A 23,178-nucleotide genomic window follows, 5' to 3' on the forward strand; every position below is an offset into this window, starting at 1 on the left:
AGCAACATTAAAGTTCTTAGAAGTTAAAAAATGCTCAAAATTGTCATATAAACTTCACATCAAAGTCAAATTATTGTTCACATAAGCAGTAGAATCATCTAACTATTTTGAGCATGTCCCTCAACTTTCATCATCGCACCTTTAAAATGGATGCACGATTGCATTGTGTGGCCTTCCTCGGAGCAAAACTGGCACTTTGTTGCAAGATTAGCATCCATCATAGCCTTGTACTCCAGGAATGACTCACAGGTTTTGATTGTGCGTTCTTCTTCACAACAAAATGAACAGGTTATTTTTCTTCTTGGTTTAGGCTTTCTCACTATCTTCACATTCGAGTCTTTTTTACCATCTTTCTTGGCTCCTTTCTTGCTTTCTTTGTTCGCTTCTTTCTGAAGCTTCTTCTTATGCTCATCTTCTTGTTGCTCCAACAATGTCTTCTTTCTGTTCACTCGCTCAAACTGTCGACCTTGTTTTGGCACACGAGCAGGATTTTGAAGCGGTGCTGATGATTGTGGGTTTGCTCCACTTGCATCGTTGACTTCACTTGCTTGAGGTACTTGTTGCTGCTCCACAACCTCTTCCTTTTGCATTTTCTCTTTTTTCATCGAAGAAACTACTGGCCAGAGCTGCTTGATTACATCAGAGACAAGGTTGTAAGTTGGATCAATAGAGCATGCCTCTGCTGCAAGTGCATTCATATCTCTGCACAATGATTTTTACTTCAAGGTGTTTATTTCTGGTAGCCCAAAGTCAAGGAACCTTCCATATGTGTCCATGTTTGCTATAGCTTCTTCTAACCACCTTTCCAGCATGTATCTACTTGGAATTCTTACACATTGAGTTGTATCATCACCCTTATAATGTGTGAACATAGCACACCACTCATGTCAAAGTAATGGCAGCTGCAAGAGTACATCCCCTCCTCCAACACAGCATGCACCTGATACACTTTTGGATTCTCATAAAGGCTTGAGAAAAGCTCGTACTTCACACCTTCATACTCAAGGTTATGCACTTGGTTTATTATGTATCCAGTTGATGGTGTAACTTGCTCTTGGAACTTGCCAAGGACGGCGCGTGTGTAGAACTTAATGGCTTGACGCTCTATATTGTACCTGCAATAAACAAGCATGCTTTTTTGTTATTTTCAATGTTCTTTCTGAAAGGAAGCATGCATAAGATTGAATGGTTTTGTTCTTTTTTATTTGTACGTACCTCCCCCAAAGTGGTGTTGTTCTTGTCTCTCCAGTGAAAGCAACATTATCTTCACGATCTAGCATTGTTTCTTGTAGTAGTTCATACTTCCTTACAAATGCGCAAATAGAGTTCTGTGGATGCACCAAGGTATTGAAATAATAATTTGGTCCCTCTGATCTCCCTGTTGTGCTCGTGAACGAAAAGAAGTCAGTGTTGAAGTATTCAGGAGCCCGTGTTTGACGACATTCCCACATGTTTTGCAAGTGTCTATTTTCTGTGTACTCGAAGCAATACACCATGTGATGCCATGTTTCTTCAAATTCATCAACTGTCTTTGAGCCATTGATGCACTCATAGAGTGTTTTTTCAAATATAGAATCCCTTGTAAGCATCCTCCCGACTTTCTCACGACCCTTGCGTTGTACATGCCACTTGCAGCACATGTGGACTGTGTGAGGGAACACCTTAGAAATTGCAATTTCAATTGCTTTGCACTAGTCGGTCATAAGGTTTGTTGGGTATTCATTGTTCATGGAAAGCAACCATTTCTCAAAGACCCACTTTAAAGTTTCCATTTGCTCATTTAGAAGCAATGCACATCCTAGGACAATGGTATAAAGATGGTTGTTGATGCCAACTATTGCAGCAAACGGCATGTTGTATTTGTTGGTGCAAAAAGTTGTATCAAAGAAGACACGGTCCTTGTACTTTGGGTATAGTGCTCTTCTTCTTCCATCTACCCAAAACAATGCTTCCACTTCATTTGTCTCTTTATTTAGTTGTGTTGCATAGAAGAATTGTGGGCTTTCATCCTGTCTTCTCTTAAAATATTCAACTATCATAGCCATGTCCTGAAATGACATGGTTTGCCGCATCTCGGATCGTGCATTCGAAACATCTCTCTTCACATAACCAAGGCGCCTTTCATCACCTCCATGACCATCTCCTAGAATACCATTGCAATCTGAGGTTGACAAGTTGCGTTCATGCAAAGTCATTATCATTTGGTGGTCTTCTCATGGAATCTTTCGGTGAGACTGATAAAACCTAACTTTCTCTTCCTGCTGTACGAGAGGATGGTTATGCTCTTCTATAAAACATGTGACAGTCCATTTGTTCTCTCGGGGCACAACAATCATGTGTGCCCTGCAATCATGGCGTTGCAACCTGTTCCTTTGTCGTGTGTCACTCATGTTCATCAAAAGTCCATGGTTGTTGGAAATATGCCCTAGAGGCAATAATAAATTAGTTACTATTATATTTCCTTGTTCATGATAGTCGTTTATTATCCATGCTAGAATTGTATTGATTGGAAACTCAAATATATGTGTGGATACATACACAACACACTGTCCCTAGTGAGCCTCTCAAGGACTAGCTCGTTGATCAAAGATGGTCAAGGTCTCCTAGCCATAGACATAAGATGTTGTTTTATAACAGGATCACATCATTAGGAGAGTGATGTGATGGACAAGACCCAAACTATGAACATAGCATATGATTGTGTCAGTTTATTGCTACTGTTTTCTGCATGTCAATGTATCTGTTCCTATGACCATGATATCATGCAACTCCCGGACACCGAGGAATACCTTGTGTGTATCAAATGTCGCAACGTAACTGGGTGACTATAAAGGTGCTCTAGAGGTATCTCCGAAGGTGTCTGTTGGGTTGACGTGAATCAAGACTGGGATTTGTCACTCCGTGTGACAGAGAGGTATTTCATGGCCCACTCAGTAATACAACATCACAACAAGCCTTGCAAGAAATGTGACTAAGGAGTTAGTCATGTAATTTCTTTATTACGGAACAAGTAAAGATACTTGCTAGTAACGAGATTGAACTAGGTATAGAGATACAGACGATCGAATCTCGGGCAAGTAACATACTGATGGACAAAGGGAACAATATACATGATTGATTGAATCCTTGACATCGTGGTTTGACCGATGAAGATCTTCATAGAATATGTAGGAGCTAATATGGGCATCGAGGTCCCGCTATTGGTTATTGGCCGGAGAGTGTCTCGGTCATGTCTGCATAGTTCTCGAACCCGCAGGGTGTGCACACTTAAGGTTCGGTGACGATTTGGTATTAATGAGTTATGTGTGATGGTAACCAATAGTTGTTCGGAGTCCCGGATGGGATCCCGAACGTCACGAGGAGCTCCGGAATGGTCCGGAGGTAAAGATTTATATATGGGAAGTCATATTTTGGCTACGAGAAAAGTTTCGGGCTTTTCGGTATTGTATCGAGAAGCTTTTAGAAGGTTCCAAAACATTCCAGAGGAGTCCGGAAGTCCACCAAGGGTTCCATAACGTCCCAAGGGTTTTCATGGGCTAAGGGGAGATGTCGTGGCCTTATTGGGACAAGCGCACAAGTCCCTCAAGGCCCATGCAGTTGGGAAAGGTGGAAAGTCCACCTTTGTATGGAAGGGAAGGAAGGGGACTAGGATTCCACTTTCTCCCCCCTTAGCTGTTCCCCACACCCCTCCACCTATATATAGAGAGGAGGGGGTGTCCCAAGAGCACACACGAAGCCTTTGGCACCCCTATCTCTCCCTAGATCGTTTGCTCCTCCGTTTGCGGTTTTGGTAGCGCTAGGCGTAGCCCTGTTGGGATAGCACCACAGCAACCGCCACCATGCCGTCGTATTGCCAGATAAATCATCTACTACTCCGCCCTCGCTCGCTCGATCGAGGAGGCATTGACGTCATCAAGCTGTACATGTGATGAACGCGGAGGTGTCGTCCGTTCGGCGCTTGATCGGGAGTTCATGGGACGGATCGTGATTGGATCACGAAGACATACCACTACATCAATCGCGTTCTTTAACGCTTCCGCTTAGCGATCTACAAGGGTATATGGATCCGATCTATCCTCTCGTAGATGCTCATCACCATGGATAGATCTTGTATGTGCGTAGGAAAATCTTTGTTTCCCATGCAACGTTCCCCAACAGTGGCATTATGAGCTAGGTCTATGCGTAGATGACATCTCGAGTAGAATACAAAGGAGTTTGTGGGCGTTAATATTCAGATTGTTGCCCTCCTTAGTCTTTTCTTGATTCGGCAGTATTGTTGGATGAAGAGGCCCATACCAACATTACTCATACCTTACGAGAGACCGGTTTCATCGACTAACATGCAACTTGTATATCACCGTTGTCGTTTTGCGTAAGTAACATGCGATCATACTAGATACCCATAGCAGCCACATAAAACTAGCAACAACAAATTAGAGGATGTCTAACTTGTTTTGTAGGGTATGTTGTGATATGATATGGACAATGACATCATATGATATATTTGATGTATGAGATGATCATGTTGTAATAGTTAAATATCGACTTGCACGTCGATGCTACGACAACCGACAGGAGCCATAGGGTTGCCTTTAATTATTTTGCGCCTGGTGATGCTTTCCTTTATCGCTAGTTCAACATCATAGATGGCGCGACAACCTCAATGGCGGCACAATGATGGAGATCATGATGATGGAGATCATGGTGTGGCGCCGGTGGCCATGGAGGTCATATCGGTGCTTTGGTGATGGAGATCAAAAGCACAAGATGATGACCATATCATGTCACTTATGATTTGCATGTGATGTTAATCCTTTTATGCATCTTGTTTTGCTTAGTACGACGGTAGCATTATAAGGTGACCCCTCACTGAAATTTCAAGATAAAATTGTGTTCTCCCTGAGTGTGCACCGTTGCAACAGTTCGTCGTTTCAAGACACCACGTGATGATCATGTGTGATAGACTCTACGTTCACATACAACGGGTGCAAGACAGTTTTGCACACGCGGAACACTCGGATTAAACTTGACGATCCTAGCACGCACAGACATGGCCCCGGAACACAAGAGATCGAAAGGTCGAACATGAGTCATATAGTAGATATGATCAACATAGAGATGTTCACCATTGAAGCCAACTCAACTCACGTTTGGTACATGCTCCACTGTTTTTGATATGTTCCTAGAGAAAACTTAGTTGACACATGATAGTAGCAATTATGCGGACTGGATCCGTAAATTGAGGATTGCCTTAATGCATCGCTCAGTGTGCTACCCCCCGAGCGTCGTCTGTGGATGTTGCAAACATCTGACATGCACGTTTTTGATGACTACGTGATAGTTCAGTGCGTAATACTTAACAACTTAGAATTGAAGCACCCAAGGCATTTTTTAACATCACGGAACATATAAGATGTTCCAAGAGCTGAGATTTGGATTTCAGGCTCGTGCCCATGCTGAGAGGTATGAGATCTCCGACAAGATTCTTTGTCTACAAAGTAAGGGAGACAAGCTCGGTCATTGAGCATGTGCTCAGATTGTCTGAGTACTACAATCACTTGAATCGAGTGAGAGTTGATCTTCCACATAAGATAGTGATTGACATAGTTCTCCAAAGTCACTGCCACCAAGCTACTGGAGCCTCGTGATGAACTATAGCATATCAGGGATACACAAGATGATCCATGAGTTATTCACGATATTTGACACCGCGGAAGTAGAAATCAAGTAGGAGCATCAATTGTTGATGGTTAGTAAAACCACTAGTTTCAAGAAGGGCAAGGGCAAGAAGGGATACTTCACGAATGGCAAACCTGTTGCCGCTCTAGTAAAGAAACCGAAGGTTGAACCCAAACCCGAGACTAAGTGCTTCTGTGATTAGGGGAACAGTCACTGAAGCGGAACTACCCAAGGTACTTGGTAGATAAGAAGGCTGGCAAAGTCGACAAAAGTATATTGGATATACGTGATATTGATGTGTACCTTGCTAGTACTCCTAGTAGCACCGGGGTATTAGATACTGGTTTAGTTGCTAAATGTTAGTAACTCGAAATTATAGCTACGGAATAAACGGATACTAGCAAGGGTGAGGTGACGATGTGTATTGGAAGTAATTCCAAGGTTGATGTGATCAAACATCGCATGCTCCCTCTACCATCGGGATTAGCGTTGAACCTAAATAATTTTTATTTGGTGTTTGCGTTGAGCATAGACATGATTAGAATGTGTTTATTGCAATATGGTTATTCATTTAAAGAGAATAATGGTTACTCTGTTTACTTGAATAATACCTTCAATGGACTTGCACCTAAAACGAATGGTTAATGAATCTCGATCATAGTGATACACATGTTCATAATATTGGTGCCAAAAGATACAAAGTAGTAATGATAGCACCACTTACTTGTGGCACTGCCGCTTGAGTCATATTGGTATAAAACGCATGAAGAAGTTCCATGCTGATGGATCTTTGGACTCACTTGAGTTTGAATCACTTGAGACATGGAAATCATGCCACGTGGGCAAGATGACCGAAGGCCTCATTTTCAGTGAGATGGAACGAGCAAGTGACTTGTTGGAAATAATACATTTGGATGTAGGCAGTCCAATGAGTGCTGAGGCACACAGTGGATATCGTCATGTTATTACTTCACTGATGATTTGAGTAGATACGAGTGTATTTGCTTGATGAATTACAAGTCTGAAATATTGAAAAGTTCAAGCAATTTCATAGTGAAGTTGAAGATCGTCATGACAAGAGGATAATATGTCTATGATGTGATCATGGAGGTAAATATATATCTGAGTTGCGAGTTTGGTAAACATTTAAGACACTCTGAAAATTGTTTCACAACTCATGCCACCTGGAACACCATAGTGTGATGGTGTGTCCGAACGTCATAGCCGCGCCCTATTGGATATGGTGCATACTATGATGTCTCTTATTGAATTACCACTATTATTTTTTGGGTTAGGCATTAGAGACAAGCGCATTCACTTTAAATAGGGCACCACGTAATTCCGTTGAGATGACACCGTATGAACTATGGTTTGGAGAAACCTAAGCTGTCGTTTCTTGAAAGTTTGGGGTTGCGACGCTTATGTGAAAAAGTTTCAGCCTGATAAGCTCGAACCCAAAGCAGATAGATGCATCTTCATAGGATACCCAAAACAGTTGGGAGTACCTCCTATCCCAGATCCGAAAGCAAAGTGTTTGTTTCCAAAAAAGGGTCCTTTCTCGAGAAAAGGTTTCTCTCGAAAGAATTGAGTGGGAGGATGGTGGAAACTTGATGAGGTATTGAACCGTCGCTTCAACCAATGAGTAGCAGGGCGCAAGAAATAGTTCATGTGGCTCCTACACCAGTTGAAGCGGAAGCTGATGATGTTGATCATAAAGCTTCAGATCAAGTTACTACCAAACCTCGTAGGTCGACAAGGACGCGTACTGCTCCAGAGTGGTACAGTAATCCTGTCTTGGAGGTCATGTTGCTCGACAACAATGAACCTACGAGCTATGGAGAAGCGATGGTGGGCCCGGATTTCAACGAATGCCCGAAGGCCATGAAATCCGAGATAGGATCCATGTATGAAAACAAAGTGTAGACTCTAGAAGAACTACTTGATGGTCGTAAGGCTGTTAGGTACATATGGATTTTTAAGAGGAAGATGGATGATGATGGTAAATGTCACCATTAAGAAAGCTCGACTTGTCGCAAAGGTGTTTCCGACAAGTTCAAGGAGTTCACTACGATGACACTTCTCTCACCCATAGCGATGTTAAAGTCTGTTGGAATTATGTTAGCAGTTGCTACATTTTTCAATTGTGAAATCTTGCAGATGGATGTCAAACATTGTTTCCTCGACGGTTTTCTTAAGGAAAGGTTGTATGTGATACAACCAAAAGGTTTTGTCGATCCTAAGGATGCTGACAAGTATGCAAGCTCCAGCAATCCTTCTATGGACTGGAGCAAGCATCTCGGAGTTGGAATATATGCTTTGATAAGATGATCAAAGTTTTTGGGTTTATACAAATTTATGAGAAATTTGTATTTCCAAGAAAGTGAGTGGGAGCACTATATAATTTCTGATAAGTAATGTGGTTGACATATTGCTGATCGGAAATAATGTAGAATCTTTAGAAAGCATAAAGGGTTGTTTGAAAGGAGTTTTTCAAAGGAAAACCTCGATTGAGCTACTTGAATATTGAGCATCAAGATCTATAGAGATAGATCAATACACTTGATATAACTTTCAATGAATACATACCTTGACAATATTTTGAAGGAGTTCGAAATGGGTCAGTCAAAGGAGGATTTTTGGCTGTATTGTAAGGTGTGAATTTGAGTAAGACTCAAAGCTCGACCATGACACAAGAAATAGAAAGGACGAAGGTCGTTCCCTATCTTAGACATAGGCTCTATAGTATGCCATGTTGTGTACGCACCTGATGTGTGCTTTGCCATGAGTCAGTCAAGGGGTACAAGGGTGATCCAGGAATGGATCACTGGACAATGGTCAAAGTTATCCTTAGTAACTAGTGGACTAAGGAAATTTTCTCGGTTACAGAGGTGATAAAAGAGTTTGTCGTAAAGGGTTACATCGATGCAAGCTTTGACACTAATCTGTATAACTCTGAGTAGTAAATCAGATTCATATAGTGGAGCAGTCGTTTGGAATAGTTCCAAGTGAAGCGTGGTAGAAGGATCTACAGTATGACATAGAGATTTGTGAAGTACACATGTATCTGAATGTTTCGGACCCGTTGACTAAAACCCTCTCTCACAAGCAAGACATGATCAAACCCCACAACTGTATGGGTGTTAGATTCATTGCAATCACATAGTGATGTAAATTGGATTACTGACTCTAGTGCAAGTGGGAGACTGTTGGAAATATGCCCTAGAGGCAATAATAAATTGGTTATTATTATATTTCCTTGTTCATGATAATCGTTTATTATCCATGCTAGAATTATATCGATTGGAAACTCAAATACATGTGTGGATACATATCAACACACTGTCACTAGTGAGCCTCTAAAGGACTAGCTCGTTGATCAAAGATGGTCAAGGTTTCCTCGCCATAGACATGAGATGTTGTTTGATAACGGGATCACATCATTAGGAGAATGATGTGATGGACAAGACCCAAACTATGAACGTAGCATATGATCATGTCAGTTTATTGCTACTGTTTTCTGCATGTCAATGTATCTGTTCCTATGACCATGAGATCATGCAGCTCGCGGACACCGGAGGAATACCTTGTGTGTATAAAACTTTACAATGTAACTGGGTGACTATAAAGGTTCTCTACATGTATCTCTAAAGGTGTCTGTTGGGTTGGCGTGAATCAAGACTGGGATTTGTCACTCCGTGTGACGCAGAGGTATCTCAGAGCCCACTCGGTAATACAACATCACAACAAGCCTTGCAAGCAATGTGACTAAGGAGTTAGTCACGGGATTTTGTATTACGGAACGAGTAAAGAGACTTGTGAGTGACGAGATTGAACTAGGTATAGAGATACCGACGATCGAATGTGGGGCAAGTAACATACCGATGGACAAAGGGAACAGTATACATGATTGATTCAATCCTTGACATCGTGGTTCGACCGATAAAGATCTTCGTAGAATATGTAGGAGACAATATGGTCATCCAGGTCCCGCTATTGGTTATTGGCCGGTGAGTGTCTCGGTCATGTCTGCATAGTTCTCGAACCCGTAGGGTTTGCACACTTAAGGTTCGGTGACGATTTGGTATTAATGAGTTATGTGTGATGGTAACCGAAAGTTGTTCGGAGTCCCGGATGAGATCCCGTACATCAGGAGGAGCTCTGGAATGGTCCTGAGGTAAATATTTATATATGGGAATTCATATTTTGGCTACCGGAAAAGTTTCGGGTTTTTCGATATTGTGCCAAGAAGCTTCTAGAAGGTTTCGGAAAGTTCTGGAGGAGTCCGGAAGTCCACCAAGGTTTCCATAATGTCCCAAGGGTTTGCATGGGATGATGGGAGATGTCGCGGCCTTATTCGGCCAAACGCACAAGTCCCTCCAAGTCCCTACATAGTTGGGAAAGGTGGAAAGTCCACCTTTGTATGGAAGGGAAGGAAGGGGACTAGGATTCCACATCCTCCCCCCTTGGCTGCGCCCTAGGGCTTAGTGGGGTTGTTCCCCACGCCCCTCCACCTATATATAGAGAGAGGAGGGGACATCGCAAGAGCACACACGAAGCCTTTGGCACCCCTCTCTCCCTAGATCGCTTTATCCTCCGTTCGCGGTTTCGGTAGCGCTAGGCGTAGCCCTGTCGGGATAGCGCCACCACAACCGCCATCACGCCTCGTGTTGCCGAAGAACTCATCTACTACTCCGCCCTCGCTCACTGGATTGAGAGGCAGAGACGTCATCAAGTTGTACGTGTGCTGAACGCGGAGGTGACGTCCGTTCAACGCTTGATCGGGAGTTCATGGGACGGATCGTGATTGGATCGCGAAGACGTAGCACTACATCAACCGCGTTCTTTAATGCTTCCGCTTAGTGATCTACAAGGGTATGTGTATCCGATCTCTCCTCTTGTAGATGCTCATCACCATGGGTAGATCTTGTATGCGCGTAGGAAATTTTTTGTTTCCCATGCAACGTTCCCCAACAAGGGTGTCTACTAGCATTGTTGCACTCTGTTGCAATACTCTCTGTAGTGTTATCTATTGCAATATTCTATGTAGTTCTATCAGATTCACTGTGGTCACCACCTTTCCATGCATGGACACATGTGAAAGTCCTACCTATTAACTTTGGCGGCCCTCTTGCGTGGTTGTTCTTCGAAGAAGATGTTCTGATCCCAAAACCATGCTTGAAAGCATACTTGTTGTAGTAAGCTCTTGCATTGTCAACTATATCAAGTGTCATGCCCGCATATGGAACAAGCAGTTGGGATGATATTGCTTCATCCCCTCCATCATCATTATCCTGTTGCACATCAGAAGCATTAACCATCCCTTCCATAATCACTGCATTTCCAGCAGAAATTTGCTCCCTAATGTAGCTCTTATCATCATCAACTCCAGCTCCAGCAATCTACATTTTGTTTCAGTGTTTCGGCGGAGAAAACACGAAATTATCAACAAATAGGAGGTAGAATGCTATACTTTAAATCATGCTACAGCTGCAAGTACAATCATCAGCTGCTTCTAGTAGAATGATTATAATTTTTGTCATGTTATTTGTAAGTTTTTCCTTGATAGATGCAACATTTTTTTGTTTTAGATTTTCATAAGGGAAACTTGTCTAGAAGGGACAATTTTTGACATGGACAACATGGATCAATAAAGGACATTTGTGACATCAACATAGAGCAGCACATTTACAGCATAACCATAGTTTTCGCATCATAACCAATGCTTTTCATATCATCACTTTGATGCAACATGGACTTTTAGTTGAGGAATTTTTTGTTGCAATTCCTAAATTGAATTTTCTAAAAATTAGCAATTCATACACATTCAGTAAACAGAGGTTCAGTGAACAGAGTATAGATGATGATGCACTGCACAAATTGCTGCATATGTCAGTAGTCATTGAACAGAGGGGCACAAATTCATTTTTTGATGCATACTTGTGTCCATACTTTTGTGTGAATCTAGGGTTTGTTTGCGTACTTACCCAAGCTTGTGAGGAGCTACCCCAGGAGCCATTAGCTGAGAAGACATGAGGGTTCCGTAGCTCCTCTGCAGCTCCAGACCGGACAATGCGGTCTCCAGACAGTATTGGGGCCAATTTGGCTTGCCTGCTGGTGGATGGTGCACCAGAGCTTCGATCCATGGCAACCGATAGCATGGATCGGATGATATGGTGATTTGCCATTTGCGCAAGGCAGGGGAGCGACTTGCTGCAGAGGGCGATGTAGTTGCTTCCCGCGGGGCACATGAGTAGGTGCCGCTGGGGAGAGCTGCAGGTCGGGGTCGAGGGGGAGTTGTTGCAGAGGAGTAAGTGCCGTCGGGGAGAGCTACAGGTCGGGGTGGGGGCGGAGTTGCTGCAGAGGAGTAAGTGCAAGTCGGGGTCGAGGGGGAGTTGCTGCAGAGGAATAGGTGCCGCCGGGGAGAGATGCAGCTCTGGGTCGGGGCCGGGGAGTTGCCGTCGGAGGAGCTGCCGCCGTGATCTCGCCTCGCCCTGCTTCGGGGCAGATGCAGAGGACGAGCGTGTGGGAGGGAAGGGGAAAATGTTTCGAGCTCAGAGTTTACGGCATCGTTAAAGCATCGCGGGGCGGAATTAGTTTTGATGAGGTCCATTAGGACACATGTCGCTAATCAAGCGGATGAAGTACACCTGAAAACTGATGACTGTTTTGGCGGCTGCTAAGTCGCGATTAGCAGCCGTCTTTATAAGGACATGTGTTACTTAATATATGACCTTAGGCTTTTACGGAGAAAGAAAAAATGCTACAGTCACATTTTCTGGTATAATAAAAAGCGAAATAAGAAAACGCTATTTTTGGACGCCCAGCCGCCCAGGCTTTTTTGCCAACTCGTTCCCCGCAGCTTCCAGCAAGGAATGCTTCTGGCCAGGACGCCAAAATCCAGCCGTTCGTTTGAGTTGACGCAGTGTCCACGGGTCCACGACGCCGCCATCGCCAGACCCGCCGCTCCGCCATGGACCGCGACGCGCTCCGCATGGTGTGCTCGCCCGAGTTCTGGCGCATGGGCGTCCTGTGGACCCTCTCCCTCCTCTACTCCTACCTCCTCCTCCTACTACGTGGCCGTACCGCCGCCCCTCGCCGCCGGACGGACGTAGGTCTCGGCGGCGGCGGCCGCCCCATATGCGTGGTCACCGGGGTAATCTCGAGCTGCCCTACCAGCCGCGCCTGCATATTTTATTTTACTGTATTATTTATTACTCTTCTCATTGGTGCGCGGACTTCTGACGGTGCTCCGTCGATGGTGCGTGTTCATAGGCGACGTCGGGGCTGGGCCGGGCGGCTGCGGCGGCGCTGGCGCGGGAGGGATACCATGTCGTGCTCGGTGAGTCGCGTGTATCCTCGTACCCGTGCGGGCATTTCGTCGAGCGCTTGGTGCGCCTGGTCTCGTGCAAAATAAGAGTGTCTCTTTCTTGAACGATGATGAATCTGCAACCGCCGATGTCATGTTTCATGTCATTATTCACCACCTGATCTACAGATAAATTGATTCTCTGCTGCATCTTGAATTCTCGATTGCATTCATCTTCATTCTTTATTTTGTCCTTGTCGCGGGACTTGGTATTTTCAGCGGACTAAAACAATACACGTTCAATTTTGTGTCAGCTGGACGCTCTGCACAATTGCTGAGTGAGGTATTGTTCGTAGCTTCGGTTGGGTGTCTGTTTGCTTATGTTTGCCATTATCGTCACTGCTGCACTCTATGTAAACCAGACCGCTAAAGAAATTCGTAGGCAACAGCCGGATGCCTGTCTTGAAGCCTTTCAAGTGGACATGTCATCCTACAGGTCAATTAAGAAGTTTGAAGCTTCCCTCAATCAGTGGATTCGGGATTCGAAACTGGAGCCTTCCATTCAGCTTTTGATCAATAATGCCGGGATGCTTGCAAAATCACACAGAGTTACCGAGGATGGGATTGATGAGTACGTGCTTTCCTTGCAATTATTCTTCTGAAAGAATTCTGTGGCCTTCAAACCACATGTTCTCTTAATATCAGCATTATGCTTTCTTTTATCTAGTCAATTCTTTAAGTGAACCTTAATGCGTGTGACTTTCAGAGTGATGCAGACAAACTACATTGGTCCATTTATCCTGACCAGCATTCTTTTACCACTGCTGAAGAACAGCCCGGTACCTTCCCGGGTGGTTAATCTAACATCTTTCACACACAGATGTGGTAAGTTTGAAGTTTTTCCTATTGTATATAGTACACCAACTGTATGAAGTTTTTCTCAGCCTATGTTGAACTATTGTTGCATAGACATTGCCACATTATGCAATTTTTTGTATTGCATACATTAGATTGCATCTATCTAACAGAGAACTGGACGTCACTCAGGTGTCTAGGTGCGTGAGTGCATGCCGAGCCCACCTGCCAAGACTCTGTTGGAACTCACAGCTGTCTGGTCTAGTTTATTTACTTCCTCCGTTCCTAAAGTATAAGTCATTTTAGACATTTCACTACGGACTACGTACGAAGCAAAATGAGTGAACCTACACTCTGAAGTATGTCTATATACATCCGTATGTAGTCCGTAGTGTAATCTCTAAAAGGACTTATATTTAGGAACGGAGGGAGTAGTCTGCATCTATCTGTTGAATTATGTTGCCACTCCGTGTGAATTTCTTGGTTGTAGTAGCTCCATTGCCAAAATCTAGTGGACCACATATTTCCTTGTTGCGTCTATTTTGAATCTGGTATACTATGTGTATCATTTGCTCTTGCAGCTGGTCATATAGTGCCACCATTCTAATAGTTTCCCTCTCTCCCCGTATACATTCTCTTTGATTAACACGTGCAATTATTACATCTCCAGTGTCAGAAATTGACGTGTCCAAGGAGGCACTGCGAGGAGTGAAGTTTGGTCAGCCTTCAGTTAGGGGAAGTTACCCCTTAGCTAGTACGTACGAGTATACCAAATGTACGCCTCTTGCTTTAATATTCATTTCATGCAGCTATTATCTACAAAGTCTACCGGTCTCATTTTCTCCCATTGCAGTTTGTTTACTTGTCTTCTCATATGAACTTCATCGACAACTTCACATCTCTTCTGGTATCTCTGTCATGTATGTGCCATTTAGTCCTGTCTTGTGTTTTTCCCTTTCATGTATTCTTCATGCAGTTGTATTTGATTCACTTGATAAGATGTGTACCAGCGCTTTTTGCCCATTGCCCACCAAGTAAACCTCTACTAAAACATGTCTGATCCAAATGTCAAAGTCCTTGCAAAATTCTGTTCTTCTGTAGGTCTGTTCTATTTTCCTTTTTACCGAAATTCGTTTGTTATATTTGCTACAAGGACAGATTCTGAAGGCTCGTCTCTCTGGCGTGCTAAACTATTTATGATTACATTACATGCTATGCTATCTTAAGCCCTTTGAGTTTTTTATCATTTGAGTTTGTTTATTCTCATTTTTAAAGTCTTAAATTTCATGCTTATAGGGCTGCGGATCCAGGTGTGGTAGAAACACGCATCATGCGGGAGCTCCCTCCATGCCTTTCTCGGTTCGCGTTCTTTATTCTGCGCACCCTGAATCTCCTACAGCAGACAAATACGGGGATTGGTGCTATCCTTGACGCAGCCTTGGCACCGCCTGTAACCTTCCTGTCAAAACCCTCTCAAGCTTCCGCGATTTCGCAACCAAAAAAAAAAAAAAAAAACGACGCATCGGCATTCAGTACCAGCTCTGAGGTTTAGTTCTTTTATCGCAGGAAGCATCCGGGAAGTATTTCTTTGGAGGGAAGGGAAGAACCATCAGGTCTTCTGTGCTGTCCTATGATATAGAGGTGGCCAAGAAGCTGTGGGCGGCATCTTCAGCGCTGCTCCGGGAACTGCGGCTTAGAGAGTCTGAATTAAGGACTGGTTGAGCTAGCTTGTAAATTCGACATTGTTAGAGCATCTCTAGCAGTCCCTTCGGGGACATCTGATAAAATTGGAACGATACAGAGAGCATCTCTAGTAGATCCCCTAAAAGTCATATTTGAGGGAAATTTTCGGGTTTCGGGGAATTAAGCCCTAGCGATCTGATTCAGAGGTACTCCCTCCGTCCGGGTTTAAAAGGCCCTTAGGCAAGGGCTGCACGTCCGTCATTTTTAGGCCGCTCTCGAAAAACATTCACTTGTCTCTCCTATTTAATATCAACACTGAAGGAGATCAGCTGTGCATGTGTATGGGATTGGTTGTCGTTCAATGCTAGAGGAGACCAATTTTAATCTCCGCGCGAAATGGGGAAAAAAATCCTATGAGACCTGGTCTCATAGCCAAGCCTAGCCTATGAGACCTGGTCTCATAGCCAAGCCTATGAGACCCTATCGGATAAGCGACACGTGGCGTGAACAATCTCAAACAGCTAATTCTTTACTCCAAAACCAAACGTACAATACATCAAACTCTAAGAGATTCATGGAATTAGTTTTCTTATTTTCCTTGCGTCTATGACGGCCACGCCGAAATGGCCTCGATGGCGGCAGCCAAATGGCACGCCGCAGCGGCGACCTTTCGTCCATGACCTAGATGAAGGAGCTCATCGCCGGCATCCTGTCGGACAGCTCGTCCATGACGCATGCACGCCACGTTATTGGCCCAGCGGACAACATAGGTCACGAGCATGTCATGCTGGGCCAATAACGTGGTGTGGCGTGCATGTGTCATGGACGAGCTGTCCGACTGGATGCCGGTGACGAGCTCCTTCACCTAGGTCATGGACGAAAGATCGCTGTTGCGGCGTGCCGTTTGGCTGCCGCCATCGAGGCCCTTTCAGCGTGGCCGTCATAGACGCGAGAAAAATAAGAAAATTAATTCCATGTATCTCTTAGAGTTTGATGTATCGTACGTTTGGTTTTGGAGTAAAGAATTAGCTGTTTGAGTTTGAGAATAGACATAAATTGAATTAGCATGCTTTGAGATTGTTCATGCCATGTGTCGCTTATCCGATAGGGTCTCATAGGCTTGGCTATGAGACCAGGTCTCATAGCCGTGAATATGTTGTCCGCTGGACCAATAACGTGGCGTGCATGCGTCATGGACGAGCTGTCTGACAGGATGCCGGCGACGAGCTCCTTCACCTAGGTCATGGACGAAAGGTCGCCGCTGCAGCGTGCCATTTGGCTGCCGCCATCGAGGCCCTTTCGACGTGGCCGTCATAGACGCGAGGAAAATAAGAAAACTAATTCCATGTATCTCTTAGAGATTGATGTATAGTACGATTTGGTTTTGGAGTAAAGAATTAGCTATTTGGGATTGAGAATAGACATAAATTGGACTAGCATGCTTTGAGATTGTTCACGCCACGTGTCGCTTAGTCTCATAGGCTTGGCTATGAGACCAGGTCTCATAATTTTTTTTTCCCACACGAACAAATGCATGCACGCAAATGCGGAGGCCAAGCGACGGTCATTAACTAAAGCCTAAGATTATGGGATTTAAACACCGCCAATAATTGCTTTCCATGGTCCTTTCCATTTGGTTTTTGGGTCCAATAAACCCGGACGAAGGGAGTACACTAACCGTAGGTTGTATTGATTTCTTTCCTCTTCTCCCGTTACTTTGTTTTTCTGAGAGAAGATTATTTTGCAATTACCACCGGTTGGCTATAACAAATAGAAGAATGAATGGATGAGTCAGGGACATAGCACACTGTACTATTATGAATTACTGCTGTTAGAATAATAAATGGATTTCCTGCATATAGTTTTTTTCTTTTACTTTTAGTAGGATTTATTTTTTTTCATTTCGGAGATGAGCTTTGCAAGAAGTGTCATGTTTATCACATAAGGACCAATCAAGAGAAAAATGTACCGAGGGTCATCGAACTTGTCTTGAGAGCTCACTTTGATCATTGCATTTAAAAATACAGGTAATGCGATAATTATATACTTAAGTATCTTCAGCTTAATACAATTTTAAACTAGAACTAATGTAAAGTTGAGACAATTATTTTAGGACGGAGGGAGTATGATTTAGGATGATTATACGGTCATTGACTCATCGTATAGCTTTGTATTTTCTCTAGTTGACCGGTCAAACAGTCCATATGCCCTTCGTCAGCCCGAAGCTCTCTCCATGCAACAACAAAAAATGCCAAGATTCTCTCTTTGCACCTATGCGGCCCCACCTGTCAATGGGTGAAACAAATAACTTAGAAAAACTACCGTTCTGCTCGGGCGAGGAATTGAACTTGGAATCTCCCACATAAAAGCCCCAGAGCCAGCTAGTTGAGAGCGAACTTTTTTCCTTTTAGAAGTGTAGAATGACATTCCCTCGGTCTCATAATATAAGTGTGCTTTTATACCAGTGTAGTATCAAAAACGTCTTTATATTATGAAATGGAAGTAATAGTTTATTAGTGCAATGAGCAAACACGACGCACACTACTCGGGCACGCTTAACAATGACGTGCACGACGCGAACAAAGCATACACGTATGAGGAGGACGCGCACACGCACTCGGCACTAGCACACAATGCACACGCATAGACAACACACAACGCACACGTACAGGACTCTGGCTGAGAGGCGATGTGCATGCATTACCTAGAGGAGAGGTGTCATGTGTGACAGCGTGAGCATGAGTGTGTGTACGCTTGCAAAGTATGTAGTATGGGCGTGATTGGTAGACGTACTTGCTGGGGCTGGCCCGTGGAGCCTATGTAAACAAGCTTGGCTCACATACAACAGGCAAAAAACTAACATTTGTGTTTAGTTTGGTTGTCTGTATATACTCTAGGTTGCATGAGATGTCATTTAAAGAATGTTGTTTGATTGCCCGCTTGTGTACGCGCGAACACACAACCTACTGTTTGGTGTCATGCATCGTTTGTTGTGTGGTAACCTCTTCCAGTGGCAGCGCTAGGAGTCGGACCTAGTGATGTCAAGGCCATATACTTGTGCATAGGATATTAGTATTTGGAGGTGAAATACATTTAATCACAAGCTAACTAGTGCAACTAACCGCAATTTTATGATGTCGTTTGACATCACAAACAGTGAGTAGCACCGCCACTGACCTCTTCGGTGTGGTGGTGCACACGTAACAGAACATAATATTATGCCAGAATTTAAACGCATCGGTTTAAACGGAAAGCAGTTCGAGATTAAATTAAAGAGCAGCTGGAGCATGTGAGGGCTATCCTACGGGTTCACGGCGAAGGCTTCGTGGTGCTTCCTGCACCTGGTCACCACTTCAATGCCATCGTCATTGAACAATATGACCTTCAGCATGTTGGGACTCGACAACTTGAAGCTCACTGAAAGTGCGTTATATCGACTAGAGGGGGGGGGGTGAATAGGCGATTTTTACAATTCCACCACTGAGGAAATTCCTAGTGAGGAAAGTTCTCAGTCATGAACTGAGTGCAGCGGAAATATTATAGGATCAGATGTGCAAAAACGTCTACAACAAAGTACTCAACATGATTTCGGAGATTCGATTTTCACAGGTCACAAGTACAGGATAACCAGGTGAAGATTAACTCAGGTGAAGAATTTAAGATTAAGGAAATTCAGAGAAAGTCTTCAGACAAATTCTTCAAATAGTACAGATGAGAGTCTTCCACATACAATTGAGGAAATGAGAGAGTTGAACAAATAAAACCTGTAGCTTGATGAAGACAGTTGTTGATGACCCAGTTCCAACTGCTGTGACAGTTGTACGTTTGGTTTAGAGCGGCTTGGTATTGAAAACGAAGGACACACAGTCCCGAGACACACAGTTCATATCGTATTCTCCTGGAGCTAAGGACACACAGTCCTCGTCCAACACTCGTGGTAAGTCTTCAGGGCAGACTTCCAAACCCTCACAAATTCGACCCGACGATCCATAGTTGACTGTTGGATGCTCTAGACCATGATGCCTAGCCGTCTGGAGGATGCACAGTCCTCAAAGGTAACAAGTGTAGGTTCCACACATGAATAACTTCTTCACTGATGCTCAATCACTTGGGTTTTGGTTTGGTTTTGGTGTTTGGGGTAGTTCCTCACTTGATGATTTTCGCTCGAAGACTCTCAGGAATTTGGGTTGCTCTAAATGACTAGTGTCAGTTTCTCTTGGAGCAGCCAACCAGCTAGTGCTTGTGGGGGTGGCTATTTATAGCCTTGGAGAATCCCGACATGATTTGACATAAATTCCCTTTAATAATATGACCGTTGGATGGATTAGATCTATGACATGTGGCGCGTGGTGCGACAACGGTCGGAACTTTTAACTATGAAAGTCCTCATGTCTCTCATATTCCTCACTCTGAGTCTTTGGTAGATGCAGGTTTGGGTTGAACATCATGAGGAAATTCATTCCATAGTTTTACCTTGACCCCCTTTAACAATACGGTGTTCCTACGTCTCAAGTGTAAAGAAAATGAAACGGAGTAAATCTTCAAGCTTCAAAGTCTTGAGAGTGTTTTCTTCAGGACACACCGAATTCCTCATCTTCAATATCTTCATGAGGAATATCAATTTCTTCACAATTTCTTCGCGATCAAAATCTTCAAGGAATGACTAAAGTCTTCACCCCGAGACATACATTTTTAGGGGTCGATTTTCATCGAATAACCCAAACTCCTCAGCGACTTATAGAGTGTGTGTACACTCACAAACATATCAATCTTTTGACCTGTAAGTCTTCAAACCACCAAAATCACTAAGGGGCACTAGATGCACTTACAATCTCCCCCTTTTTGGTGGTTGATGACAAATAGGTTAAGTTTTCAACGGGGATAATAATATGAAACGTAAGTACTGAGTTTGAGGAATTTGAAGTCAAGATACAGAGAAACTTCCCGTGAAGTTGTGCATGTTTTGAGGAATTTGCTTTGAACAGCAGATGCACATTGATGATTTATATCATGGAGATCTCTCCCTGTATCTTGCAATTCATGCATGCATTTGACATATAGTATGAGGAATTAGAGATGCATGATGAAAAATGGTGTCTCATGAATTTCAGCATGCGTGCATTAATTAACTTGAGGAATAAGCATGCGTGGAAAAACGTTCAAAAGTGTGAGAACACCATCGAGCTTAAGTTACAACTCATTACATCAAAAACTTCAGAAGAACCAAGAGTTTGTAACTTAATAAAGTTTATAAGCCCATAAATTAATCCCGATTGAAGACTAACCCTCAGATCCCCCCCTTTGTCATCAAGTGACGAAAAGGGACGAAACTGGGGACTAACGCCCATGAAGAATTTTACTTCTGTGTTGAGGAAGAGGCGCGAGCAGTCTTCGAGCCAGACTTCCTTGTTGGGCGAATTGCAGTATCCTCGGGTTCTTCATCTGAATCAACAGCGCAGAATGAAGAAAATGAGGTGTCCACCAAGTCAGGAACTGGAATAGACTTGAATTTCTTCTTAGGTGGCCATGACCAGTCAAAGTCGCGAGAGAATTCCAATTCTTCAAGTTCCTCAGGAGTCTTCAGGTGAGACAGTATGGCCCAAGTGCGATCAAATACCTCATGAAGATAATAGTGATTTTTCTTCACAACATTTTGAGTCTCGTTGAGGGTTTTCACAATGGAGCCAAACTGGCATTTTACCCACTTGTGATTGTGATCGAATTTTTGATGAAGACTGAGGAGAAGCTCTTTGTTAGTCATCACCCTTGGGGCAGTTGGGCTTGAAGGTTCTTGAGTGGCAGTGTCATCATATGAGGAATAAGATTCAGCCTTGCGAAATTGACCATCCAGGGGCCTATTTCCTTCATCAATCACTGACTTGCCTTTGCCTTCGACTGGTTCAAAAGATTTCTTGATGACTTTGATTGGCGGCAGATAACCGAGGTGATTCTGAAAGTCAGCTTGGTAGTTGATGTCCGATCTGTTTCTGATGAATCTCATGATCCAAGGTGCATAAATCTTTAGCTCAAATGGTGACAAAGCATTATCGGCCAAAGTCCTTAAGAAAAAATCGTGAAGGTTCATTGTGATGCCATGAATGACGTTGAACAGGATATTCTTCATGATGCCTACAACATCTTCTTCCTTGTCATGCCCTTTGATAGGTGCGATGGAATATGACAATATTCTATAAACACTTCTGGGCTCATACTTCAAATACTTCACCAGGAATCTAGTTCTTGGAGGTTGGCACGGAGCCAAAGGTTTCATGAGGACTGAAAGTGCGTTATATCGACTAGAGGGGGGGGGGTGAATAGGCGATTTTTAGAATTTCATCACTGAGGAAATTCCTTTTCAGGAAATTCCTCACCGATGAATTACGTGCAGCGGAAATAGCGCAGGATCAGAGGTGCAAAGACTACACCAACAGATTACTTGGTGAAGATAATGAGAATCGGTTTGCACAGTACGCAGGCACACGGAACGCAGGTGAAGATTAACTTGAATGAAGAATTTGAGGTTGAGGAAATTCAGAGAAAGTCTTAAGAAAAATTCTTCAAACAGTACAAGAGAAAGTATTCAACATACAATTATGAGGAAATGAGAAAGTTGAAGAAATAGAACCCGTATCGCAATGAAGACCGTTGTTGATGACCATGTTCCAACTGTTGTGACAGTCGTACGTTTGGTTTGGAGCAGCTTGGTATTGAAACCAAAGGACACACAGTCCCGGGACACACAGTCCCTACCGTATTGTCCTTGAGCTAAGGACACACAGTCCTCGCCCAACACTCGTGGTAAGTCTTCAGGGTAGACTTCCAAACCCTCACAGACTCGGTCACCCCGCGATCCACAATTGACTGCTGGATGCTCTAGACCATGACGCCTAACCGTCTGGAGGATGCACAATCCTCAAAGGTAAAAGGCTTCAGTTCCACACAGGAACAAACTCTTCAGTGATGCTCAATCACTTGGTTTTTTGTTTGGGGTTTGGTGTTTTGGGTATTTCCTCACTTGTTGATTTTCTCTCAAAGACTCTAAGGAACTTGGGTTGCTCTAAATGACAAGTGTGAGTTTCTCTCGGAGAAGCCAACTAGCTAGTGGTTGTGGGGGCGGCTATTTATAGCCTGGGAGCATCCCGACATGATTTGACAAAATGCCCTTAACTATTGTGACCGTTGGGTGGATAAGATCAGTGAGGTGGCGCAAGTCGCGACAACGGTCAGAACTTCCAACTGTGAAAGTCCTCATGTCTCTCATATTCCTCACTTGAGGCTTTGGTAGATTTAGGCTTGGCTTGAGCATCATGAGGAAATTCATTCTGTAGTATTACTTCGACCCCCTTTAACAGTACGGTGTTCCTATGACTCAAGAGTAAAGAAAATGAAACAGAAAGAGTAAATCTTCACGCTTCAAAGTCTTCAGACTGATTTTCTTCAGGACACACCGAATTCCTCATCTTCAATATCTTCATGAGGAATATCAATTTCATCGCAATTTCTTCGCGATCAAAGTCTTCAAGCTTAGACCTATTTATTCAGCCGAAGACATACATTTTTAGGGATCGATATTCATCGTATAACTCGAACTCATCATGGACTTATAGAGCTTGTGTACACTTAAAAACTTATTAGTCACTTAACCTATAAGTCTT

The 23,178-nt window shown here is 43.5% G+C and overlaps 1 protein-coding gene across 2 annotated transcripts; it reads left to right on the top strand.

Moving 5' to 3' along the window:
- Nucleotides 1-12,548: 12,548 nt before the first annotated feature.
- On the top strand, nucleotides 12,549-15,865 carry LOC123452685 (retinol dehydrogenase 13-like). 2 transcript variants are annotated; one of them, XM_045129390.1, is made up of 9 exons: nucleotides 12,549-12,832; nucleotides 12,952-13,018; nucleotides 13,300-13,328; nucleotides 13,408-13,616; nucleotides 13,752-13,870; nucleotides 14,511-14,615; nucleotides 14,694-14,760; nucleotides 15,137-15,290; nucleotides 15,407-15,865. In XM_045129390.1, the coding sequence occupies exons 1-9, from the start codon at nucleotides 12,650-12,652 to the stop codon at nucleotides 15,560-15,562; spliced, it is 1,089 nt and encodes a 362-aa protein (XP_044985325.1). In that variant the 5' UTR covers nucleotides 12,549-12,649; the 3' UTR covers nucleotides 15,563-15,865. The 2 variants fall into 2 exon arrangements, with proteins under 2 accessions (XP_044985325.1, XP_044985326.1); XM_045129391.1 differs by having other exon boundaries at nucleotides 12,604-12,832; nucleotides 13,265-13,328.
- The last annotated feature ends 7,313 nt before the right edge of the window (nucleotides 15,866-23,178 follow it).

This window comes from Hordeum vulgare, chromosome 5H, assembly GCF_904849725.1.
Source record: "Hordeum vulgare subsp. vulgare chromosome 5H, MorexV3_pseudomolecules_assembly, whole genome shotgun sequence".
Taxonomy (NCBI): domain Eukaryota; kingdom Viridiplantae; phylum Streptophyta; class Magnoliopsida; order Poales; family Poaceae; genus Hordeum; species Hordeum vulgare.

Excerpts from the sequence above, each read along its gene's own strand:
- LOC123452685 (XM_045129390.1), top strand. The coding sequence starts at position 12,650 with ATGGACCGCGACGCGCTCCGCATGGTGTGCTCGCCCGAGTTCTGGCGC. Across the intron at positions 12,833-12,951 it reads CCATATGCGTGGTCACCGGG|GCGACGTCGGGGCTGGGCCG; the intron begins GTAATCTCGAGC and ends GCGTGTTCATAG. Across the intron at positions 14,616-14,693 it reads TACGTACGAGTATACCAAAT|TTTGTTTACTTGTCTTCTCA; the intron begins GTACGCCTCTTG and ends CTCCCATTGCAG.